Genomic DNA, 24,123 nt, shown 5'->3' with positions numbered 1-24,123 from the left:
GCAGCATATTGGACAATCATGGATGTGCCTAGAAAGCCTCGTCCCCAACTGATCAGACAGGTTGTGACATTTACTATGACGACGTGATCGGGTCAGTTTTTCGGACCGTTTGCACTGCCTCGGTATCCAGATGCTGGCGTTCCATGGTTCAAGTGGGAATGTGGAAATGTGGGGTTATCCTTGGAACCACGGTTCAAAGATATCAAATATTCTCTTCACAAGTTCCATCTTGCCTACTGTTCTGAAAAGCTCTCTATCAAAGGCAGAGGCGGACCTGCCTCATTTAATACTGCTGATGCAACATCTTTTCCCGGTTTTTGGTAGTTGATCCAGGGGCAAAAACTATCAAAATATGGATACCGGCTAGCCAGGAATGAAACCGCAACATCGGAAATAATCCCAGCACTATCTATACGGAGAACAAGGTTGATTTCCAATCAACCTGGAATTTATGACGTATAGGCGTCCTTCTGTATTCCCTCAGGGTTCAGAATAATTGAGCTTCCCTTGAAAAACAACGATATCCCAGTCCTGTAGATAGCCTTCACCTACTACCGGAAGACAAACTGCTTTTAACCTTTCCTTAGTACAAGTATGAAGTTATATAACATGAACCAAGCGCAAAAAGCCCACAACTTTAGCCTTCAGTATAACAATTCATAGAAAGAAACTTTGGCGTATCAAATTTGTCCCGATTTTGACAAGACCTCTGCGTGTAAGCATTAGACATCAAACTATCACCGCAATTCTTAACATCGTATACAGTGCAGATACCACCCTGAACTATCCAGGATCGAGGTGCCTCGAGGGTGCCGGCATCACAATTAGTGTAGGAGTTGCCGCCGTCTGTAAACCATTTGCACGAAACACCCGTCTCTGTGTACTTGTTGCTTAGGCCACCGTGCAAGTTCAGGCAGGTATTCGAGTAGCCCACATTATGTCCCTGGAGTACGTAGTAGTCGCCTACGCAGTCCCTCTTGCTGTACATTGTGAGTGACCATGGATCAACAGGTTCCGGCCTTTTGGTATTAGTGCTTGTCTTTATCTGGGATGATTTGGTGGAAGTTATCGACGTGGTTTTGGTGGAAGTAGTCCTGGTGGTCGTGGTGGTTGACTTAGCTGTGGGGACAGACTTAGTTGCACTGGTTGACGTGGTCTTGCTAGTGGACGAGGTCTCACTGCTGGCCACAATTTTCTGAATCGGTTTAGTTGTGCCAGTAGATGTGGTTGTCCATTTATTGGGATGGGTGCTGGTGGTTATAGATAATGCTGTAATGGCACGAGTCGCAGAAGTGCAAAAGTCCGGGGTGGTTCCACAAAGACCCCACGGAGAGCACTGTTAAAATATTAATTTCGAACTGACAGAAAGATTTCCAAGCTCTCGACTCACACATTCATTGGCCACACATGGATTCAAAGACCCCAGTTCAGACCAGTTGTTGGGACGTGTTGTCCCAGGCACCTGGGGGCCGCAGACAGCATTTGGAAGCGCAACTGGCATTACGGGCTCTCCAGCGCTGAGACAGATGAAAACACCCTGTGGTATCTCTTTGCAACCAGACCATTTCCAGCTTCGAGCGTTGTAGGTTTCAATATCCGCAACGGTGATAGAGTGTGCTTGTGCAATCATTGAACAAGTTTCGCCAGCCTGGACAACATATTTGTAACAAACACCATCGCTACTTGCTTGGGGTACAATGGAAACAGCTGCACCTGATGTTGTCGTCGGACCAACCAGAAGGACGCCGATGAGAGCGATGAAGTTGCTAAGGCGGAAGCACCCCATTGATCTGTAAAACTGTTTGACAGCGCAGTCGCCTTTTCTCTACCTTTTTTTTTTTTTTTTTCTTTTAAAGGAAACCGGGTCTGTCTTTATCTGGTCGGAGAGGGAAAATGCGCTAGACTGTTCAAGGTATACGCATGATTGAATACAACACTACCATGGATGGGCGAGCGTTCTATGAAAGAACTATGATGCTAGGCCAGTATTAGCGTGATACCGAAACAAATTGCAGAGAGGCGTTGCACCCGAAGGTTGACCCCCGGATGTTTTCTTTGTCTTCTCGTTGCTCACTGCATGACCTTCCCAGGTTGTTTTACGAAGGCTTTGTCTGACCTGCTTCATTAATAACAGAAAAGAGTGTGGGATACCACGTCAACTTCTTTGTAAATGTGTAGGCCAGATGAACTAGAAGGATGATCCTGGTAGCACCGGACCCGAATTCACCTTTCTTGCAAACTAAGTACCAGGTTGTCGAGTATACTCAGCCATGCGCAGCTCATTCGAGCAACCGTGCTATAAACTGTTCGAAGAAAAAACGGGCAAGGCCTGACTACTAAAACGGAAAGGAAAAGCTAAGAAGCGGTTGAGGGAATCAAATACAGGTTGGGTCCGTCGAGACACCGTTTTAGGAAGAACAGTGCAAATGATATTTCAAGTTCATCTGAACGCACGGCATGCCTTCTCACCTGCTTGTCAACCGTTTCTCACCCTCTTACGAACCCACCCTTCTCACTCATCCATTTCTCACGGCAGCACCTTGTCTACACTAAGCTACTTCATACCAAACATAACAACACCACCAGTGGAAATATCGTCAAGGGCATGATACAGAGTTGGCCTACGAGTGAAGATTGGGTCTTACACATCTCCTCACGCTCCTGACACTCTTTCTCTCCCCACGTTCTTTCAAATTTCTATTCTATCGCTGTGGCCAAGTTGAACGCAGTCGCCAACACCTCTGATATTGCCCGTTCAGGAATCAGAAGAAGTTCATTGCTTGCAAACATGATCTGTCATCACTGTCATGAGTTATTAGAGTTGAAATAAAAGTCGTGATCACCACGAAAATATATAATGGTGGTAGGCTTCAGCAAGTTGATTTGACCACCAAGTACCCAGTCTACCTAGGTAGTGGATTGTACTTTGTAATCAACAGGAACAGGCTAACACCAGAAGATCTTTAATAAAAAGATGCGAATAATTTCAAGTGTGATGACCATATGTGCAATCAGTTTGATGGATTCGGCAAGTGTACACGTCATTTGGTATGGTGTCGCCTGCAACTCGTATTTATTCCAGTGATCATATGACAAGTTTGTTTAATCGTTTAATCACATGATTGTTATCTGATATTGAAGATATTGACAAAAATCAGGAATATATCTTCGGCCAGAACCAACCGGCTAAGCTCGCCGCAAGCTTGATATGGCCGGTTTCTGTCGATATTACGTCACGACCTCCAACGAACTGGGTATATAAACACAATAGCTTTGTCGCCTTTTAAAATACAATCCTTGAGTTTAACATAATGATGTGGTCGAAAGATGTGAAGTACGTGTCGCGGTTTTGCTTGCCTACTATCAGCTCCACACAGCGAGTCCGGCGAAAGCCGCTCGATACCCTTGCGTGGACCTACAAATCCAGAAACGTGTCAAGGATTCCCTCTCTACGAGAAGGACCTCGCTCCGCCATCGGTCGACTTTTGGACGACTATGATCGCTTACTGACAAGTCGCCCTGGACCCCCCCGAGTTTGGACATACTCTCCATCCTTTGACGTCCGTGAAACAGAGGATGCCTACCACCTGGAGGGTGAACTTCCTGGTGTTCAGCCCAGCGATATCGATATAGAATTTGAAGATTCAAATCGGGTCAATATCAAAGGTCATAGTGCGCGCGAGTCTTGTTCCAATGAAGGCTCATGGAGGGTATCTGAACGGTCCGTTGGAGAATTTAAACGAACCTTCAATTTTCCATCCCCAATCGACCAGAAGAATGCACACACCCAGTTAAAGGATGGTATTCTTTCTATAACCGTACCCAAATCTGGTTCGGCCCCAAATACCAAGAAGGTCGATACCGATGCTTGACATTACCTGGGAGATACGGGTTTAGATATGCGAGCAGAATGTGTTCTACTGAGGGTCTGGCGATGGAGCCAAAGATAGTTTGAGTGCGAACCGACCAATCCTACACAAAAGTCTTCGTGCCTTTCGTCCTTAAGCGTCTACTATACTGAACATGTGGAATATTAGGTTAAAGGGGAGTATGTTCGTTAACTTGAAATACACTAAGGCTTTGGAGAACTTCACGTGTGGTCCGCTCCCAGGACTTCTAGTAGCTAGTTGCCATAGTTCCTCTCCTCGCTTTTACTCCTCCCCGAGTTCGGGTTTTGCGGCACACTGCTTCCGAAGAAACTAGACAAGTCAGCAATCAAGCAGAATTAAAGGTTCTAGTAGGTTATTGGTGTTGGGAGCCAACCATTGTAGCTCACGAAGCTTAGTGGGTAGAGCGCCAATCCCGCCAATCCCGCCAATCCCAGTATCCGGGACTCATCCAAGGTGGTGCCCGGCCTGTCAATTTGGAGAAGAGAGAGTAGTTGTATAATGTATTTCCTTCAGGAGAAAGGGTCCTAATGTCTAACACCCCAGGATAAAAGGACGAGAACCCCTCCTAAACCCCCTCCTACATGCCTCAACCCACCAATCAGCTTGTTGGTTTAAGCGCTTCTCGATTGCCCCGCAGGCCAGGAAAGACCGCCACGCATTAATCCTACAGAGTACCCACGTTCAAGCTACACTTTCTTAGCCATTCCTTGATGACCCTGTGTTGATTTGGTCCGTACGCGGGATCGTCTGCGCATTGTGTTTCTCAAAAAGCCATTCACCATGCGTTGCCAGACTAATCCATCCTTCCCAGTTGGGGATCATGAGGCTTTCATGGATCTCGCTCTCATCCAGGCGCAAAAATCACCGCCAGGTGCCAACAAATTCTGCGTCGGAGCTGTACTTGTCGATGCCGACAATGGCAAGGTCCTATCAACAGGATACTCGCTTGAATACGCCCAAAATTACAAGGGAGATCCAGGGACCACACATGCAGAGCAGTGTTGTTTTATCAAGATTGCCGACGAGCACAACCTTCCTGAGGAACGTATCCATGAAGTCCTTCCGGCCAACACGGCCCTGTACACAACGATGGAGCCATGCAATGAGAGACTGAGCAGCAACATGACCTGCACAACCAGGATCCTGAGACTTAAGAGCGCCATAAAGACTGTGTACGTGGGAATCAAAGAGCCGGGGACATTTATCGCGCACAATGACGGGCAGGGGAGGCTGGAGGCAAATGGTGTCAAGGTCGTGTTCCCTGTTGAGCATTGGCGCAGCAAAATCACCAAGATCTCCATGAATGGACACTAAATTTTCTATACTCCCGATGCCCTGAGATACCTGTGTCGGTTAGCTAGGAAAACCTTTTCAAAGAACGAGCGGAAACCTTGGAACGGCGGGCCGGACCGGACCGTGCGACCACGCGGCTCACTTTCATTTGACCCTTCCAAGGCTATACTTATTATGACTTATTTCTGAGAAATATACGGAGTAATCAGTTTTGCCATGTCCAACTGGGGTCCAGTCATGATGCTATCATGAGATGGTGAGCCAGGAAGCCTCTCCAAGAATCGTCAGAGCCGGCTAGTGAAGCCATCCAGGGAGTAAAGAAACCACCTTTACTGTAATGGGAATGTCGTGAAGACTGCCCCGGATGGTAAGATCCATGATTGAAGTTCGAAAAGAATCCAACAGCACATCCACCATTATATTCAATATTGTGTGGGTAGTCTTCCTACGGTTGTCATTTGTGACTTCTTACCTTGTAATTTATCATCGTGACAGAGGAAGCACGGAGGATAGAACAGTGTCATTTTGTCAGAGAGTTTACCACGCTGGATTGCTCGCCCTCGCAGACTCAGCTTTCAACACAGGCACAGGCCTGCGGAACCAGGTTTGGCCTAGAAGACCATCTAGCTCGCCACATCTGTCAATTACATGATTTTATTTGATAGAGATGTTTACAATGAAAGGTAGATGGTCTCCTTTGTAGACGTCACATTGGCCGAGTGATTGAATTTTCCAGGGTGGTTTGCGATCCGGTTCAAACCCTAAGTCATCGTGAATTTATGGTAGACATCAACCATGAAGTTGGGATCCTTCAGATCTGGAGCCAGGTTCTGGATAAAGACCTGGCAGCGAGGATTACCCCGGACTGCCTTCACGAAGAAGTTAAGCACCATATTGGCTGGCATCGCTGTGTCTCGCTGTTGCAGTTCGAAAAGGGCTTCTTTGAAACGGCGAACAAATTCTTGCGGATTGTTATTGTTCTTGTACCTGTACTGGATATTGTCCAGGACTTCGAACCGCTTGAAGTTGCCCTGCCATGATGGTGATCCATGTTCAGCGCGGAGAAGCTCGAACGTCTCACGGGCGTTCTCCACATTCTGGATGTGTGAGGCAGGGATGGTGTCGAGGGTACTGAAGATCAAGTTACAGCATCGAGTATTCGCAAGGTCCCACTCGTAAAGAAGAACCCGATGCTTCTCGAGAATCTCCTTGTTCTTTAGCTTCTGTTCTTTGACAAGTTCTCTGACTAAGGCGTCAGAGATAGTAACATTGGGGTCACTAGATGAACTAGCGGCCCTGTGCAGAGCAAGCTCACGCACAACCTCGACAGACTTATCAAAAAGCTCCGGGGAGGGAGGCTTCTGTGCAATTCCCTCGATTATCTCGATGTAGATCTTGTTGTTTACTTTTAGCGCCATATACAACCGATGTTGCCATTGCGCGAAATTGGATTCCCCCTTCAGCTTGGGGACGATCCTTGAAATGTATTCTTTCTGACTGTCGAAATCGTAAATGGACGACATGATGTCGTCTGGTGTGTGTGTATGGATAAAGGTGACGATGGTTAGGACGGCAGAGGTGACGGTTGAAAAACAAGGTCTCGAACGGTCAGGAGAAGAAGTCTGGATCCGTGAACGGTCTTTTGGCGGTCGGCGTGAAATGGTCCCAACGGCCTTTTTGACGGTGGTAAACGATGCAGAAGGATGCAAAATGGATGAAATCTAGATGCAGATGAATGCCGAGTTCTGATTGGTCGAATCAGAAATACTCGGGAAGTGGGGTGTAGATCAAAGACCTCGATCTGGAAAAACTGTGTTGTGGGCCCACACAGAGTCTTGGCGCGACGCAAAGACGCCAGAAAAACGGGGATTTGAAGCTTGCGGTTAGACAGAGCCTTCAAAGACAGGCGCTCATAACCTGATAGAGATGATCTACGATAAAAGGTAGATGTCTCTGGAAAAATGGGATGGTTGCGTGGAGAAGGGAAGAAACTATCTAGATACTACCTAGGTAGCTAATGTGTAGGGAGCAAGCGGGGTCACGTGATCCCCAAGTGTATACTGTTTCCTAGCATAGCAAAAGCAAAGATAAATGTGAAGCTACACGGAACATTCTACTTCCTCCTTAGTTACCATTTCCAGCGTGAAGTATCCTTATCCCAGTCTCTCCATCTGACTGGAACATCCGGTAAAGCAAGCTCAAAAGTCGCGACATGTTGTGCAGGCTCAGCCAAACGTCTGGGTGGACCCTCCATGGTCTCGCTAAAGCGACCGATGAAGTAGCTATATTGAATCAGTAAGTAAGTAAGCTAAGATAACGTGGTTCACATACCATGTTTGGGTGTCTCGGTGCCAAACTAGACTTCTTGCCCTAGGCATGCCCGGGTACCACCCATGCTCCTTTAGCTTTCTAACATTAATAATAATTAGATTCAGTGATAGAGAGAGGAGGAATATCGAACTTACGCAAGAGCGTTAAGAAAGGACGCACGGACTTGGTCTCTTTCATAGTTTTTGAGACCCCAAAACGGATGAGCGCCGTCACGATCGCCAAGGCGTAGCCCCGGAACAATTTCCCAAACAAACCATATGATGAACCCACCCGGAACTAGCCCTAAGCGATCCTGAGTACCGATCTTGTATCCGAGGAGCTTTGGTGTGATATTTGAGCCCTTTTCGGTTAGATCGAGCAGGGAAGTTAATTCTTCCGGGGTCCATGACATGGCTTGTTGGCCTCTGGTGTCCGCATCATCCATTTCAGTTGTTCGATGGGGAACTTGAATATAGACTCGCATAAAGGCTTCCGTTGCACGTCGTTGAGGATCACAACATAGGAATTTAGCCGAGGCGAAAGAATGGAAGCCATATGCCCTATTTTGTTCCACGGTGGCCTACGAGTTATGCTCGTTCAGATTCTCGAGGATCCTGTAATGGGACGAGAGGGGTCATACCTGATCGTCATACTCATTCAGCTTCTCAAGAATTTCCCACCGGGAAGAGAGTGGTTTATCAAAAGTGATAATAGTTCCAGGGTCTGTGCCCTTGCGGAACCAGGGCAAAGAGGATGTCATTCGAGCGGCGTTGGATGGGTGAGAGTCGATTGGAAGGTGGATCGAAGTGAGGCTCTTATGTGGGTCTTATGTGGGCCAAGACGGTCGGGATCCGGAGGCGGTAGGTTCGGCAGAACTTCCATACATATAGTGGGAGAAAATCATTCTCATCATGTCAAAGCGAGCTGAATCTGTAGCTAACTAAGTTATACAGCATTGAATTGTATAACAATATTAACCCTCCACTTGTGTGCGCTCACTAAGCCATGGTCCAGTGCGAAACCTCACTTGCCTAAGGCATCGAGAGTATGCAACCCCAGCAAACCTCTCGGGAGCACAGTACTCACGTGTCGTGTGAAGATACGTGATATAGCGTGTGCACGTACGAGACGCTCACGCTCCTGGATTGCTTTCGGAATATCTTTTCCCGAGAGCATGTTTAAGTGGTAAAGGAATTCAAAGAAAATTATGACAGAGCAAGAGAAGGCCCTCGGGGCTTGAATTTATGTATTTTTCTTAGGATGGAGATAGGATTACAGTACGTTGACCCTATCATCCAAGTCCCAGTCTCAACACTTCTCACCCATACCGCCTGCACTCACCCTAGAGTACCGCTTAAGTGCTGAGGGCAAATTGAGTATTGACTGTGCGGAATATGTGGCTTGAGTACGGCTGAGCGGACGGGAAGCCCTATTTTCCATTTCCAAACCCTATAGGTATGCATCAAGCTTTACATGTAATAACATTATAGCTTTGAATTGAATAGTTATGAGAATAGTGAGAAGGTAAAGTGCGTAATAGATAGGATGGGAATCAAACTCTATAGCAAGTTTAACGATATTTTTGCTTAGACCTTAGGCACGACCTTAGCCCCAGGAAATAATTAGAGTAGGTACTATCTTCAGAGGCGAGTTATATGCGACATATGAATATGGAATAGCTCATGAGATAGATCTCGCTTAATCGGACCTACTCTACTTCTTTCTCTTTCTTATTCCCCCAAATAATTCAGATTGACCCCTGGCCGGTGTATACTTCGCACTAGGTAGGTAACATTCTACAAACTAGAAAAACCTCTTCGTTACATCCTGCCCCGCCCTCAACGCATATTCCACCAACTCGAACATATTAAACCCACTGGCATAATACGTCCCTTTCTGCCCCTGCAGCGCCTCAAAAAGCTCATAGTATCCCTCCCGTAGCTGCTGGGAGTCATAATGCGGAAAGTAGTCGTTCTCCTGGAACGCTAGCACGTCCTCATCACTCACTGCCCCAGCAGACACACCCGCATCCCTCGGGTCCTTGTTGAACGCCGATAGGGTGCTCTTCAGTCGTGCGTACGCCTTATCACGCGTCAAGCTCCCGCGGTACGGGCCCCACGACGATGTAATGGCAATGTCGAGATTGCCGTGTAGCTTTGCGAACACGACGGGGTCGCCCGTTGCGTCGGGGGGAAGGCCCGGGTGGGCGCTTGCCGCGCCGAAGGTCATGGCGTGGGGCGTGGAGAGGCGCACGGCACCGGAGTAGAAGCTGTGGGTGCCCACTGGTGTGAAGACCTCACGTTCCTCGTCGGTTACATCGAGGCCAGCGTTTTGGAGTGAGGACAGAGTTGGCGGAAAGGCGAGTATCAGTGCTGCGCAGGACTGGGTCTTGGGCGTGCTGTCGCTCGAAGTCTGGTATGTGATTATGGGTGACTCGCCGGTGCGGTCTGTCGATCACCCTGGGGTCAATGATTCCGCGCTTCTTGTGTGGGGGGGGTCAGTGGAGTGTACTGACCGATCCGTGAGATGGTCGTGTCCAGGTGGATTTTTCCGGTGATGAATCTGTCAGCAAATATTTGCAGCGCCCGGTGGAAGTCTACTACATTTAGTACATTATAACGTGTCCTATTTGCTACATAACTCACCTGCAATCTCGATCATGCTGCCTTGTTGGACTTTGAGGAGCGTCATCAGCACCGACGGGGTCAGGTATTGCAGCATGTACACCTGGGCAGTTAGCACGGATCAAGCAAGGTCGTCGTTGCAGTGAGAAACGTACAATTGGCACTTGGCGATAATCCCCGTAGCCGTATGCGACCATGGACTGCACAAACGCTGCCTGCAGAGTTTGGTATCCATTGCGCGCCAGCCACTCAGCTGCTGGAACGGTCAGCTCGGTGGGAATGCCATGCTACATGTTGCAATCAGTTGCCGCCCAGGTAACGATACAATTCCACTTTACTCACTGGATACCCCGGGGCGATGTTGTAGAGGACAAAGTTCTTGTTCCACCAGTCCACGTATCTCCGCACCTCTTGCATAAAGAGTTGCATCGCCTGTGGGGGGAGAGGCTGTTTCGCCCAAATTGACCCACTGGAGGCATTGTACTGCCACTTCTCGCCGGAGACGAAGGGGACAGAATTTACTCCAGTCTTTAGAAGCAGCTTGATCGATTCCCGGTATGTCGGCGGCGTGAAGATTAGCGCTCCAAGGGGACTGAAAGTGGAGCTGTGTCGGTTCTGTCAGTGGGTGACTCTTCTACCGACTAGAAAGATAGAACGTACTTCTCGTAAACCGCTTGACACTTCCCTCCCACCGCACTCTGCTTCTCAAAGGTAACCGTACGGTACCCCTTGAGCTCCAATTCCGCGGCCGCACTGAGTCCCGCAGGGCCAGCTCCCACAATGCAAACGGGACGATCTGGGTCTCTGGCTATGACGCAAACGCCCAGCGCCAGGAGGACAAATTTCGTGAGGAGCTTCATTCTCAAATGTGTATAACCGATCGAAAGAATGAAGGCTTCCGCACACAAGACAAAAGACCCATGATATTTCTGGCCCCCACGCGACGAATCCTATATTATCCGGTATTATATATAATCATTGGCCAAAACTTTAGCGTTTTGGGGCTGACAGAGCCTTACAGGCAGCGAAGAGGCAGTACACGAGATTGTTCGCCCCCATGCATGCAGATGCATGCAGATGCAGACGCATATGGCTCATCCGCCACGGGTACAACCGTAAATTGGACGCGGCCCATGCTCCGCCTGTTATTTCTGCAATAATTAATTTAATTTCCCGCCAATTGGGATTTTGAAAGATGTTTTTGCCTCGTACGGTTACCAGTCAGCGAACGATAATTTGTTGACCCGCTAGCGGCGCCACTCCGCTGCTGACGGCGCATGGCTGTAGTAAAGCCTGGCCTCCTCTCTACTACTGCACCGGTCTGCATTTTCTGTTCTAGTGTGGCCCCATTTCTGCCAGCCACTAGGGTTGTATACAGTAATTGACTCATTGTGCCAATTCAACCCTCTATTGGTCCCTTCTGTAATTAGAATACGATATAATCAGGGCTTCCGATGCGGCCAGGTCAATCACACTATCCTTTGCTATCGTTACTATCTCTAGTGCTGATATCAGCTTAGTGAGGAACCCTGGAATGTTTTAGCGAAACCCACGCGCTCGCAATGTGAGTCCTTGTGCCTATGGGATAAGGCTGATCCAAGCTACGTAGACTAAGATCTTGTCGAACGGGGAGATACGCGTAGGCCGCCCTAACCTAACTCCGAACGTTAGATATAGATATGTGATTTTATAATATCAATTGGCTGGGCGAGATGAAGGCTGGCTCTCTTTGGTTCCACGCATACCAACCGGGCATAAATAGAGGTCAAGGAGAACATCTCCTAGTGACAGCGTAATTGGATCTACTAACCTTCTCTATCTATATACCTCTTCTTGTGGAACCGAATTAATCCGGCAAGATGGCCGCTGCCAGCCAGGGAGATTCATGTTCCAAAAATATCGACCTCTACGGGAATGTCTACGAAGTGCCCGAATTCACCATGAAACAGATATACGCCGCCATCCCGGCCCATTGCTTTCGTCCATCCACCGCTCGCGGTTTGGGATACGTAGCTCGGGACCTTGGCCTACTCGGTAGCCTAGCCTGGATAACATACACCTATACACCTATGATCCCGAGTATCGCCCTTCGCACGGTGGCATACACCCTCTATACCGTGATTGCCGGGATGATCATGACAGGTATCTGGATTCTTGCCCACGAATCCGGCCACGGTGTCTTTTCTCCCTCGAGAAGAATCAACAATCTCGTCGGGTTCGTCTTGCACTCGTTACTGCTAGTCCCGTACTACAGCTGGAAGATTACCCACTCTCATCATCACAAAGCAACGGGCGACCTGCAACGGGATACCGTTTACGTTCCGCACAGTCGGGAGTATGTTCCTACCTCCATATAGTTATTGGTTGTACCCGGCTTGCTTGCTAATGACAAAGCGACACAGATACCTCATCAAATCCACCTTTGGCCAAGACGCCGATTCCCACAGCTTCACCGAACTGACCGAAGATGCCCCTATCGTCACACTCTGGCACTGCCTTCTTTTCCAGATCTTTGGCTGGCCCCTATACATGCTCGACAACCTGAGCGGGCAGAAATGTGCAACCGGATTTCCCCAGCACAGCCATTACTGGTTTGGCCCCGACAGCGGGCTATACAAGGAGTCGGAGCTGTTCTCCGTCTTTCTGAGCGATCTCGGCGTGGCCACCACGTGCATCGGACTATTCCTCGCGGCACAGGCTTCCTCCGCGTGGACGGTTCTCGTCTTCTACGGGATCCCGTATCTATGGTTGAACCAGTGGGTTGGTACGTTCGTTCGTCCCCTTTCACCATCATTCCCATTATATTCGCCTTTCTTCCAATATACTCAATTTACTTCAACCACATACTGACTTATTGTAATAAAATAACACAGTAGTCATCACCTACCTTCAGCACACAGACCCCACCCTCCCCCACTTCACTCACTCGACCTGGACCTTTGCCCGCGGCGCCTCCGCAACCATCGACCGCAGCTTCTGCCTGGGACCCCTTGATATCGACAAACATATCTTCCACGGAATCGTCGGCACTCATGTCCTACACCACCTCTGCTCCTCCATCCCCTTCTACCATGCCTATGAGGCGACGGATGCGGTGCGCACCGTTATGGGCAAGCATTACCGTGAAGATCGGGACACACCGCTTATGAAGGCGCTATTTCGCAACGTTAGGGATTGCCAGTTTGTCGAGGAGAGTGCGGGGATGGAGGGGAGTGGGGTTTTCTTCTTTCGGAATCTGCATGGACGAGGTGTCAGGCCTAGAGATGTGGTTTCGGGGGAGGGGATGAGTGTTTGGGAGGGGCATTTGCCGGCTTCTTGGGATTTGGATATTAAGAAGAGAAAGGGGGTAGAGAGCGATCGATGGGATTGGAGAGATTTGATGAAAATTGTTTGGTGATTTGGCAGTTGGGGTCCTAGTACTTTTCGTACGGTTATATATTTGTGGTATGAGGTTAGATATGTCATACAGTATTATCGAGTAGACATAAAGTTACTGTCAGGACTGAACAGTCCATTGATATTGCAATAAGGTACTCTTGGTATGATCTAGTGCGGAAATAAACCCATCTCATCCGAGGCCGTGTAGGAGAGACCGAAGATGAGACGAGATGAGACGATATACCCCCGAGGTCTGTATTTATACCCATGACATCCATAACCGATATACTACCCAATCTGACAAAACGGGCAAACGAAACAAAACAAAGCACCGAGTCAGCCAGATAATAGTCTCTAACCTGACCTCCCTCCCTCCAAATCCCCCTTCCTCTCATCCTTAAAATTTTGCTTCCCTGCCAATCCCCCACTAATAACATCATTCCTGCCCACCAAACTAACCAAGAAGCCCGCAACGGACAACCCCATCATGACATACCACATAGTCGCCAAACTATCCGCATAGACCCCCCGATAAGCCTCCTGAACCGCTTCGGGGAACTTCCGAATAACCTCATACGCCGTCTCTGCCACATTACTCCCCACGAACAACTCATGAGGTATACGTCCAGCCGTCACAGCAGAATCAACGTCCTTACTCCACTGATTCTGAAAGATGACGCCTCCCAGCCCCACGCCAAAGGCAGTCCCCATACTGCGTGTAAAGACCTGAATGGACGTTGCGATGCCGATGTCGTCGCCATGTTGGCGGGCCTGCACGGCGAAGATGGGCGTTGGAAAGAGGAGGCCGCCGCCCAGAGAGATGAGGACGCGGGGGCCGTATAGCATGGCTTTGCTGGAATCGGGGTGCATTGTTATCTGTGTGTTTTATACCATGTTATTATTCTTATTCTGTTGCTGGAGAGCTTCTATTTGAGAGTGTAGATGCAAAGAGAAGGGAGGCGAGGGAGGTACATACGTTTGTCCCCATTCCGGCTGCGAGGAGAGCCCATCCCACTACGATGATGTATTTAAAGTGCTGGGTGCGTTTGACGAGCATGCTGGCTACGAGGCCTGCGGGGGCAGAGTAGGCGATACAGGTCATTGTCTCCAGAGAGGCGTGGAGGACGGAGTGTTGGAGGGCACCGAGGAACTGTTGTATTAGATAACTGGTGTCAGTCAATGTTGCGGGGTTAAGAGGGGTAGGAATGAGAGAGAAGGAATGAATGAAATGGAGAGGAAGAAGACATACAAACACAATCATGTAATAAGTCACACACCAAAACACCAACCCATGCAGAAAGCTCGTGACAAACCCGACAATCGCAGAGCGATCATTAAAAATCCGCAGCGGCATCATGGGTCTCTTCGATACGCGCCACTGCGTAAATATAAAGACAGGGAAGAGTACTGCGCCCAGCACCAACGGAACTAGGACAGCGGCCGAACCCCATGGATGCGAAACACCCCCGGACGTCAACCCGACTAGGAACAGTGTCGACGCGCAAGTGAAAACACCCAGCCCCACCCAGTCCAACATCCCCAGCTTCTTGACAAATGACGACTTATCCTGCTGCAACTGTAACGCATACAGCAACCCCACGATACAAATCACACAAACGGGGATATTGATATAAAAGATCCACCGCCAGGTCGTCCTCTCCCCAATGGCACCCCCAATCGGGATCCCGATGTTTGTTCCTAGTGACCACGCAAACGCTGCGATGGCCATGTAGAGACCTCTCTCGCTCATTGTCGATATATCAGACAGGATGACCTGCACTAGCTGGATCATACCTCCTGCGCCGATACCCTGCACCACGCGCGCGCCGATCAGCCATGTAATGGTTTTTGCGGTGGCGCAGAGGATGCTGCCGACAAGGAAGATGGATATCGCGATGAGGATGGGCCACTTGCGGCCAAAGATTTCGCTCGTCGTGCCGTAGAGCGGGATAGTGACTGTTTGCGAGAGGAGGAAAGACGTCCCGACCCAAAAGGACTCGACGCTGCTGCTTTGGAGGTCTTGCGCTATGGCTGCCAGTGCAGAGCCAACTATCACGGCGTCCATGGAGCCGACGACCGTTACGAGAGCCAGGAAGAAGACCGTGAGCTTGAACTTGAGAGACTTTGGTTTCGCCTTCTCGTTTTCATCTTGTGAGGAGGAGATTGGTCTATCCACGCTGTCTTCCTCGTCTGGTTTCCCTTCTAACAGGGAGCTTGTCGCTGGACGTTTGTTGCTCATTGTGGGTTGCTCAGCTCCGCTGGGGTTGGTAGCTATGACAGACGGTTACGACTGAAGAATAGAGGTGGAGGGCTCGTGGTTGTTGGATGACAGTTAACATAGGTAAGTTAGTAAACTCTGCAACGATTTGTTTGCGAGGAAACTCAAGGTATGTAGTGACCGACCCTTGTCGGTCCTGCTATAGTCTATTTGCTACTGCGATCCATCGCTGGCCCCTCCTTCTCCCGTCATTACCTTTTCTGAAGGGCTGCTTCCGTATTCGAGCGTAAGCTAGCACAGAGAGGCCGGTGACTGGCCCTTGCCCCCAGATGGCACTCTCGTCTAGTGCTTACGGGTAATACCAATACAAGAAGAATATCCACCTATCTGCTGCCATGAAAAAAAAGAAAAACCTTCCCGCAGTGCTGGCCTCTTGGCATCTGACAAGCATGGCTGGTCCTGCCCAACGGCCGTCAACTACCGAATGAGCACTGGAGCCTTGTAAATGTATGAATTAAAACTAACCACGAAATTTTAGTTGGTCTCAATCCAAGTGGAGACAAAATTAGTGGAACTACGGTGCCAAGTACGGTCTGACACATGGTCTGAGCATTGTAGGATGTGCCCCAGGTGAATCGTCTAAAAATATCGGGTTTGGTTAACAAGAGAAGACCCGGTGAGACTGGGGCTAAAAAATGGAGTCAATACTGAGAGGCCAGTCTGTTGGTGGGATCGGTTCCCAAAGCAACAGCCAACAGCCAGTGTGATTTGGCATTGGCTGCCTGTGTCAGAGTACTCTTCTTATCGGTAGCGGGCTGAGACGTTGAAATTATAGATCGGCGTACAGCCCGGTATGCCATAACACAACCTTGCCCTGGAGCCATCCATGGATGACGTGAGACAGAACACGGTCCAGGCCCACTTCGGCCCGGACGGTTCGGGAAGACTCCCCGGTGTGGGCCCGGGGGCCGAGCTAATTGCTGACGCCCCACCGGGAATGACTGACCAATGCATCGTGGATTTTAGGGTGTTGGGGCCAAACCCAATCTCACCACTTTCACCACATTAGTTTCGGCGGATAATCGGGTAATTATGTAGATATATGAGATGGGGAGAAATAATATACGAGGATTTGATATAGCTTTTCGCGAGGCTAAATCGAGGCGGGTGGGAGAAGGCTTGGTGCGGCTGGCCTAAAGTTCTTAAAACGAAGAACTCGACAAGCTCAACAGAGTAATTATTACGGCTGATGCTGTGACAAATACGTACTAGTCCCCCTACATCCCAACAAATTCATCCATCTATGACAGCCCTCGCCCGACTAACCCTGCTCCGCCAACACCTCGATTCTTCCTTCCACCACCCTTCTCCTCCACCTCCACCACCACCACCGCCCAGTGCAATGATGGTGGATCCGGACGAGGACAAAATAGTGATGGAAAAACCTATACCTCCTCTCCCAAAAGAGCGATTATCTCTCTCCCACCGCATAAATTGTTTCCTCCAACTCTGGCTGCTCAAATCCCTCGCGACCCTCTACTTCCTCTACCTCCGCCTCGTCAACTCCCCTCAACCGGGCACTCAACCGACCCTGACTAAGCGCTATGCCTGCCGCCCGACCTTAGAAACACGTATCTTCTACCCGCGTTCCTACAACCCCGCCCAGCGCCCATTGCTCCCACTCTACCTGAATGTCCATGGCGGCGGGTTCGTGATGTGCGACGCCAGTGTCGACGACACCTTCTGCAGCGCCTGGGCCAATCGCACCGGAATGCTAGTTGTCAGCCTCAACTACCGCAAGGCGCCGCTCCACCCGTTCCCAACTGCGACCTTTGACGTTGCCGAGGTCGCCAAGTGCGTGCTAGCAGATGACACTCTCCCAATTGACCACTCGCGCATCGCCATCGGCGGCTTCAGCGCAGGCGGGAACCTCGCGCTATCCGCCTCCCAACTCCCCGGTCTGAAAGGCCTGATCAAAGCGGCGGTTATATACTACCCTATCGTGGATTTCGGCCACCCTCCTAATGAAAAGCTGGATGCGAGACCGTATAAAGGTGGTCCGACGGATAATCTGGAAAGGACCTCCTGGTGGCTGGACTGGGGGTATGTGAGTGTAGGGCAGAACCGGAGGGATCCACTGCTCAGCCCAGTGTATGCGGGGAAGGATGAGCTGCCGCCATGGATTTATATGATTGGTGCGCAGTGGGATATGCTCCGGTTAGAGACGCAGCAGATGATTCATGGGTTGGCCGGGTTGGAGGATAGAGTCGGGGTTGAGCAGGAGGAGGACTTTGAGGTGGGCAGGTATAAGTGGACGTTGGCGAGGGGGATGTCCGCATGGATTTACTCATGCGGACCCACGGAAGAAGGGGGGGGAATAGTAGGAGGAAGAGGGAGGAGATTGCGCGGGGGATTTATGAGGAGGCGCATGCGTGGTTGAAAAAGGCTCAGGTTCTTTCCTAGGTACCGCATCTACCTAGGGTTTTTGAAGATTTTCCTCATAGATTTGTTGGTTTGATTAAATGGAGTAGGGCACATGCTGCAAAGTGTACTGTAACTATTTCGAACCTAGTGGCTCTTTTTATGGTAAGGGCCTTTTCTCGTGACAGGAGCCATGATGTGAGATGAGATTGCGTGTTAGTTTATCCCATTATAAACATTTTACACGTTAGCTGGAATGCTGAAAAACACAAATTAGGGAGACCGGGACACCAAGTTTCGTGCTCACGGCAAGAGATATATTCGGAGAATTAATTCTAGCCTTGAACAACAATAAGTAACGTACCGTGTAACTACTACTCGGAGAATTTATCTAGCCTTCACCTCAGGTAAATCATAAACAGTGTAGTTAGTTCCAGTGCCCTATACGTACCGCGCCTTATTACGCACAAATTATCTCTTGGAAGAGACATGCCTTAGTGGGATGCTATCTCCGCCGTAGACAACGAATGCAGAGCAGATAAATATTTCTTTCAAGATATTTGAGAAAGTCGGCCTCGAAAATGCCGTGGTGCTATTTTGATTAACTATTCGTACAATTGGCCTTGTATTACTTCCTCTAGGGGTCTAGAGGCAGTTCCTGCATGTCTGACTCCCTCGGGCCCATCTCTTGCTGCCCCTTTATCTCCCCAAAACAGGTCAAGATGCCATACATCAATCAGGTTAACCAATGTCTGGATATGTCCAAAGGTAGCGGGTTGCTCACCCCCAGGCCGCCGAAAACAAACGTAAGTCACAAAAGCACTCAGGAGAAACGAACCAATGCTAAGATACAGGAGTGGCGGAGGCCGCAGAAAAATACCCCAGTTGTACGCATACGAAATGGCATTCCCGAAGAGCCAATGTAGGACAACCTTCAAAAGAAACACCATAACAGCAAGCCAGCTGGTCGCGGCACGAATCAGCGCGTTTGGTCGCAGGTTTCTCCTAATAGTTTGCGCGTTTGGTCGCAGGTCTCCCCTGATGGTTTGCGCATAACACTTGCGCCAGGTATCTTCGTCCCGGCTGACGGCGATGATGAGGTCCGCGCAGTGGAGAGCTAGAGTTAAAATACCCTGCAAAATGGCAAAGACAATCCAAAGACCTGCATAGATGCTCGGGCTGTATTCCACAATAATAGCAGCACTCATTGGGGCACTACCACTATCTCGAAGTAGGTTCCAGTTAGTGCCAAGATACACGTTACACCCATTGCACCTTTCGTCCGAGCCTTTGAAATACTTGTCCCTTTCAACAAGTACCACTTGCACAATGATGAAAATCAATAAAAGGATCCACGTAACAAGCCAGTTATAAGACATGACCCATCGGGCCTCGCTGTGAGACTTCCAAATAGATTGCTGTTGTGGCTGAGTTTGTCGTGGTGCGGTGGGAATCTCTGCATCATGGACACTCATCATACAGCGACCGGCAACTCTGGTCCGAGAGCCAGTAGAAATGCTGGCCCAAGCAGTGTCCAACGGATTTGTTGACCAGGTAGGAACTGAAATATCGAAGAATTGCCATGTTGTTAGAGCGGCCTGACCCAGAAATCCTACACCCAGACAGCTCAGACTGGGAGTGGAAAGGACCACCATATCACCACATCCTTGCTCCTTATCCTGTCCTACACCAGAGACATTGTTGCAAAAACTTTCAGCCGGCGACGTAGCAATCATAAGAGATGCACCGGCGTATGTCATGATGAGGAAGACCGCATGGAGGAAGTTAGAAACCTTGCCTAGACACGCATGTTTATCTGATGCCGTAAATATACGCAAATTCGAGTTGAAAGCCAATCGATCGCAGAGTGTCCATCGCAAAGTCGTCGAGTGAATCAGCCCCATACCCTCCACCAATAAGGTCACAATCGTGTTGACAAGCAAGGGCAGCAGTTCGCCCGCGACGGAAGAAATGTTTAATTGCGGCCAATTGTGATATCTTTGTGTGGTGTTTTTCGATGCCACAGAAATAGTAGGCTTCAGTATATTCCCAGATCCAAACACCACACAAATAATGCCGAATATCCAGGACGCAGTTAGTCCGGCGATAGCGAGCATGCGAGTGGTCGGGGCGCGGTCGAATGATTCATCTGCGGCGACATCCACAGAACCACTCTCTGCTGCAGATGAGAGTTGGATCAGATTTCTGTCACCAGACACGCGATGGTACTGAAACCATTTCCTTGCATCCATGAGGAATGAGACAATACAAGTGGCTAAATCAACTGGGGGAACGGGGAAGGGGTTAATTTAGAAATTCGTGCTCAAGGTTTCCCTTCAGGGTGTTTGGGGAGGTCCCAGTACATAAGGTTCCTGAAAAAGGGTTATGGGGTTTACGCCCCACCCGCTCAGCCTCGCGCTAGAAGGTGAACATTTTGTGATGCCTGCAGTGCCAAGTCTGGGGTTGTCCAATAGCTGCCAAAGAGCCATACGAGAGGAGGCTCTACCGCCACGAGTACGGACGACGAGAGGGATCACCGTCATATAACTCTCTTATTGGTTCCCATTGCTAGCAGTAATTTAAACCCACTCTCACTTACAAAAACCAACCTCGGCATTATGTAGTTACTAGTGATATAAATATTGCACAAGTGTTGCCTGTGGAATTTCTATGACATGGTCCATGGACCTACACAAGAAGTTCCAATTCAGCATTTTCCTTTTGTAAAAGTTTTTGCTGGCAGCTTGAATAATGTCGTCGCGTCCGCGGAGGCATATCCAAAAGACACATCTCATAATAACTATAAGCGCGTGCTCTTTTATATCAAACGACCTGTCCGAGTTGACAACGAACGTGCCCCAAGGCCCGAGCCGGATAGATGCCAGGGGGAGGGTCTTCGTCAGGAACACACCGATCGGATACGCAAGTAGCACTGCTACTGGAGCCACATGAACCGGTGGATACCGCAGCAAAAAGAATTGGTTGATACCGGACCCGAGGACAGTGAAAAAATTCCTAGCAGCCACATCCGCACCGCATTGACCGGCATACTGGGGTCATCCGTCTCTGGAACGACAGCCCTAACTGTAGTAACTATTGGTCCATGAACATATATATCAGCAATGAGCTAGGCACTCGCCTTCGGGAAATGGAGAACGCTGTGACCCGTAGATAAACTCTTCATTTTTATTCTCGTCGTCTTTCAGGTCGGTTCTGTCAAAGCGGCCTTCATTTTACAACCTGCCCCTGGACTGGCGAATTACACACTAGGCCAGAAAGACCACTATATCTGAGCGTAACGCTCAGATATTCCAGGCTCCGGTATATATAGTGCGTGTCATGACACTTCAACTACCTCTTCATCCGCTCGGACGAGCGCAGGTTTGACGTTCTCGGTATCTGGCTTTTTGGAATACATGGGATATATCTTTGCGCAGATCAGAGCATTGCATTCCTGGGGAAGAATAACACCGGTCAGACACTCATGAGTAACCTTTTTTTATCGCCGATTTAATTAGCTATAGGCGGGATGAATTTAGTCCGATGCACAGTGAGGGGAAACAGAGACAAGGCAGTCAACGGAGGTTGATTTGCGATCTTAAGATAGCATAAGATAGGTGGACTGGCCCAAAGTTTTGTATTCATTCTATCTGCCCGCTGTTGATTCGGGAAGGTATGAATGGGCTATAGGTTATTACCCTTGTGAAGGGGTATAAAAGTGTGTCGAAAACAAGAGCCCTCTAAATCCAGTTGGATTGTCAAATCCCGTTATCCTATGAAAGCCAGAAGCGTTTATCTAGCCCACCAGCTTTGCAAGCGCCGAGACATGCAACACATCCTGTTCTGAGCGTAATATCTAAGGTCATACTAACATCATAACATTAGGTACCATACACGTCGAAATGAATAGTTCAATGAATATAAGCGTATGGTGGGGATGCACAATCGAGAACGTGAGAGCTTCCCAAGCTAGCCTCGCAGAAGTTCCGTGCATCCTTATGTACGATCCTCATGCACGAAATACTCATGTCTGACGGCAATCCCCGGCCCAGAAGTCGGTGCCGTATCCTTCACCAATCCATCCTCGGAGTCATGGCACGAAAGATCATCCGCGCCGCGGTCAACGTGACTTCGCGAGACGGAGACGGTGGTGTTTTGCTTGCCGGTCTGAGCGCCAGTATGCACGCCGGAGTGTGAGAGCTCGTAACCACGGCGGCCACTATAGGTTCCCGTGCGAGAGTGTGAGCCGAATACCAGGGTGCGGAGGACGGGGAGGCAGGAAGCGATGATGGCGATGGCGGTTTCGACCATGGAGACGGTGCAAGTGATCATTTGTTCGTTGCGGTGGGAGTAGATTGCTCGAATAACTGAGTGCATCGTGGTTTAGTTGTGGGAAGGAGACGAGAGGAGCAGGTGGAGGGAAGACATACTGCTAGCGATGACCACAAGGCCACCCAGGAGGAAGACGGAGATAACACCCCACTTTTGTTTCCTGGGCATCTTGAGTCGCGCAACTTGCGAAATGGGGAGGCATATGACTGGTTGAATTTGGTTAAACAAAGCGATTGGGATAAATTGAACTTGAAGCCTTACTGAAGACATCACTGAAGATGTTGACTGCCAGCAATTAGTCAATAATCCAAGTAAATCAAGAAATATAGCCATACAGAGTATTGTGAGCCAGTAATTGACTGTGGAGGGTCCTTGGGGACATGTCACTGAAAGAGCGTCAGCCTGCATTCGTGGTAGTTGATATAGAAGCATCCTCACACTCAGGATTCGTAAGCCCCTCCCACTGCCGCTGGGGTGGATAGCACTTGAAGACAATATCAAAAAACAACACCAGCCAGGTCGCAGCCAGGAGACCAAGTGTGATGTTATACACAATCTGATACCGGGTGCGATCTGCAAGGCGCTTGTAGAAGATCACCATGCTAGACTTGATCAACCACAGCGCAGTGACGTATAATGTGGAGCCCGGAATGATCATCTGGTGAATAAAGTAGGCATTAATAACCATGATTGTACAACATATATACTTCCTGTCCCAGGTCGCTTTACCTTCATCATATTAATCTTCTCATCCAAGGTTGTATTCGCCATTTCAGACATGCCTGTGCCCGCTATCGTCAGTGGAGTCCTCCAGAATATTGATCTCCCATTTGAATACTCGAAGCACATACCCTGGTTGAACATATAATGTTGGATTGCCAGATCGCCGATGAGACACAGGGCAGCCAGAACAACGAACAGGTCGTCGAGGTAAAGCCGCTTCAGGAGCCCCAGGCGGACCACAAGGCGACAGATGAGGAAGATGCATGCCGCCACTGTGCAGACATACCAGGCCACCTGTACACCGGAGAACCCATTAGCAAACTAGCACGAGGATGTGGGAAATTGAAGAGATGATAGCATACTACTTGCCCTAGTTCCGGGCGCACCATGCTGACTTGTATCTCGGTCACAAGCCGCAGAGGGAGGGAAAAAGCAAGACGCGACGGTGCTTTTTCCCGAAAATAATGTGCCGGCTATTATTATTATAAATTATCTATGGAACACCTGCTACAGCCATTCTCGAAATTGAGAGAATATGCTGAGACACTTTTCCAAGGCCCACTGCCTCGGAAGGCACTAGCATCGAGCAGGTTGAACTTAGTCCGGACATAGATTGATTCACCTTGTATGGGATGGTATTTTCTTTTTTTGATATTACGTGTGAAGATAGGGTAAACGTCGGCAATTACTGTATTAGACGAGAATTTTACATCGGGACTTACCTTGGATAGGCAGTGCCCCCACCAAGCGATCCATGGATTTGTTGCAAAGGAATCCATGGATGCCACGCCACATAGGAGGTACCTAAATAACTATGGAGATTACCTGTATCCTCGAAGTACCTAGGTAGATTCCAAAGGGGAAGGTGCTTGCCAGAATTGCCCAAGTGGCTTCGGATGGATTTAAAGTTTGCCAGTTAATTTAAATCGTACGG

The 24,123-nt window shown here is 49.2% G+C and overlaps 10 protein-coding genes across 10 annotated transcripts; 4 read left to right on the top strand and 6 right to left on the bottom strand.

The window, feature by feature from the left end:
* Positions 1–637: 637 nt before the first annotated feature.
* On the bottom strand, positions 638–1,786 carry N7525_002124 (uncharacterized protein; the record flags this gene model as incomplete). The annotated part of the gene is made up of 2 exons (XM_002557182.2): positions 638–1,336; positions 1,391–1,786. 2 exons carry the CDS (start codon positions 1,784–1,786, stop codon positions 638–640), a joined length of 1,095 nt encoding a protein of 364 aa, XP_002557228.1.
* Positions 1,787–3,311: 1,525 nt separating this feature from the next.
* N7525_002123 (Hsp20/alpha crystallin family protein) lies at positions 3,312–3,872 on the top strand (the record flags this gene model as incomplete). The annotated part of the gene is made up of 1 exon (XM_002557183.1): positions 3,312–3,872. One exon carries the CDS (start codon positions 3,312–3,314, stop codon positions 3,870–3,872), a length of 561 nt encoding a protein of 186 aa, XP_002557229.1.
* A 798-nt stretch (positions 3,873–4,670) lies between these two features.
* On the top strand, positions 4,671–5,204 carry N7525_002122 (putative DRAP deaminase; the record flags this gene model as incomplete). Its single annotated transcript, XM_002557184.1, has 1 exon — positions 4,671–5,204. The coding sequence occupies one exon, from the start codon at positions 4,671–4,673 to the stop codon at positions 5,202–5,204; it is 534 nt and encodes a 177-aa protein (XP_002557230.1).
* A 2,107-nt stretch (positions 5,205–7,311) lies between these two features.
* On the bottom strand, positions 7,312–8,253 carry N7525_002121 (uncharacterized protein; the record flags this gene model as incomplete). Its single annotated transcript, XM_002557186.2, has 4 exons — positions 7,312–7,465; positions 7,515–7,592; positions 7,649–8,073; positions 8,134–8,253. The coding sequence occupies 4 exons, from the start codon at positions 8,251–8,253 to the stop codon at positions 7,312–7,314; spliced, it is 777 nt and encodes a 258-aa protein (XP_002557232.2).
* Positions 8,254–9,296: 1,043 nt separating this feature from the next.
* Positions 9,297–10,977, bottom strand: N7525_002120 (uncharacterized protein; the record flags this gene model as incomplete). The annotated part of the gene is made up of 6 exons (XM_002557187.2): positions 9,297–9,940; positions 10,009–10,089; positions 10,139–10,220; positions 10,273–10,404; positions 10,460–10,721; positions 10,778–10,977. The coding sequence occupies 6 exons, from the start codon at positions 10,975–10,977 to the stop codon at positions 9,297–9,299; spliced, it is 1,401 nt and encodes a 466-aa protein (XP_002557233.1).
* A 999-nt stretch (positions 10,978–11,976) lies between these two features.
* Positions 11,977–13,514, top strand: N7525_002119 (uncharacterized protein; the record flags this gene model as incomplete). The annotated part of the gene is made up of 3 exons (XM_002557188.2): positions 11,977–12,452; positions 12,520–12,881; positions 12,991–13,514. The coding sequence occupies 3 exons, from the start codon at positions 11,977–11,979 to the stop codon at positions 13,512–13,514; spliced, it is 1,362 nt and encodes a 453-aa protein (XP_002557234.2).
* A 335-nt stretch (positions 13,515–13,849) lies between these two features.
* N7525_002118 (uncharacterized protein) lies at positions 13,850–15,734 on the bottom strand (the record flags this gene model as incomplete). The annotated part of the gene is made up of 3 exons (XM_002557189.2): positions 13,850–14,371; positions 14,472–14,645; positions 14,745–15,734. 3 exons carry the CDS (start codon positions 15,732–15,734, stop codon positions 13,850–13,852), a joined length of 1,686 nt encoding a protein of 561 aa, XP_002557235.2.
* Positions 15,735–17,016: 1,282 nt separating this feature from the next.
* Positions 17,017–18,153, top strand: N7525_002117 (uncharacterized protein; the record flags this gene model as incomplete). Its single annotated transcript, XM_002557190.2, has 1 exon — positions 17,017–18,153. One exon carries the CDS (start codon positions 17,017–17,019, stop codon positions 18,151–18,153), a length of 1,137 nt encoding a protein of 378 aa, XP_002557236.2.
* Positions 18,154–18,739: 586 nt separating this feature from the next.
* On the bottom strand, positions 18,740–20,386 carry N7525_002116 (uncharacterized protein; the record flags this gene model as incomplete). Its single annotated transcript, XM_002557191.1, has 1 exon — positions 18,740–20,386. The coding sequence occupies one exon, from the start codon at positions 20,384–20,386 to the stop codon at positions 18,740–18,742; it is 1,647 nt and encodes a 548-aa protein (XP_002557237.1).
* A 1,744-nt stretch (positions 20,387–22,130) lies between these two features.
* N7525_002115 (uncharacterized protein) lies at positions 22,131–23,578 on the bottom strand (the record flags this gene model as incomplete). The annotated part of the gene is made up of 8 exons (XM_061212182.1): positions 22,131–22,501; positions 22,565–22,672; positions 22,728–22,751; positions 22,802–22,852; positions 22,905–23,124; positions 23,196–23,248; positions 23,318–23,483; positions 23,552–23,578. 8 exons carry the CDS (start codon positions 23,576–23,578, stop codon positions 22,131–22,133), a joined length of 1,020 nt encoding a protein of 339 aa, XP_061071408.1.
* Positions 23,579–24,123: the final 545 nt, after the last annotated feature.

Source organism: Penicillium rubens (genome assembly GCF_028828025.1).
Source record: "Penicillium rubens strain IBT 27055 chromosome Unknown utg000001l_segment0_segment0, whole genome shotgun sequence".
Lineage (NCBI taxonomy): Eukaryota > Fungi > Ascomycota > Eurotiomycetes > Eurotiales > Aspergillaceae > Penicillium > Penicillium rubens.
The sequence above is the reverse complement of the archived record's forward strand: the minus strand, read 5'-3'. Positions and strand labels throughout refer to the sequence as shown.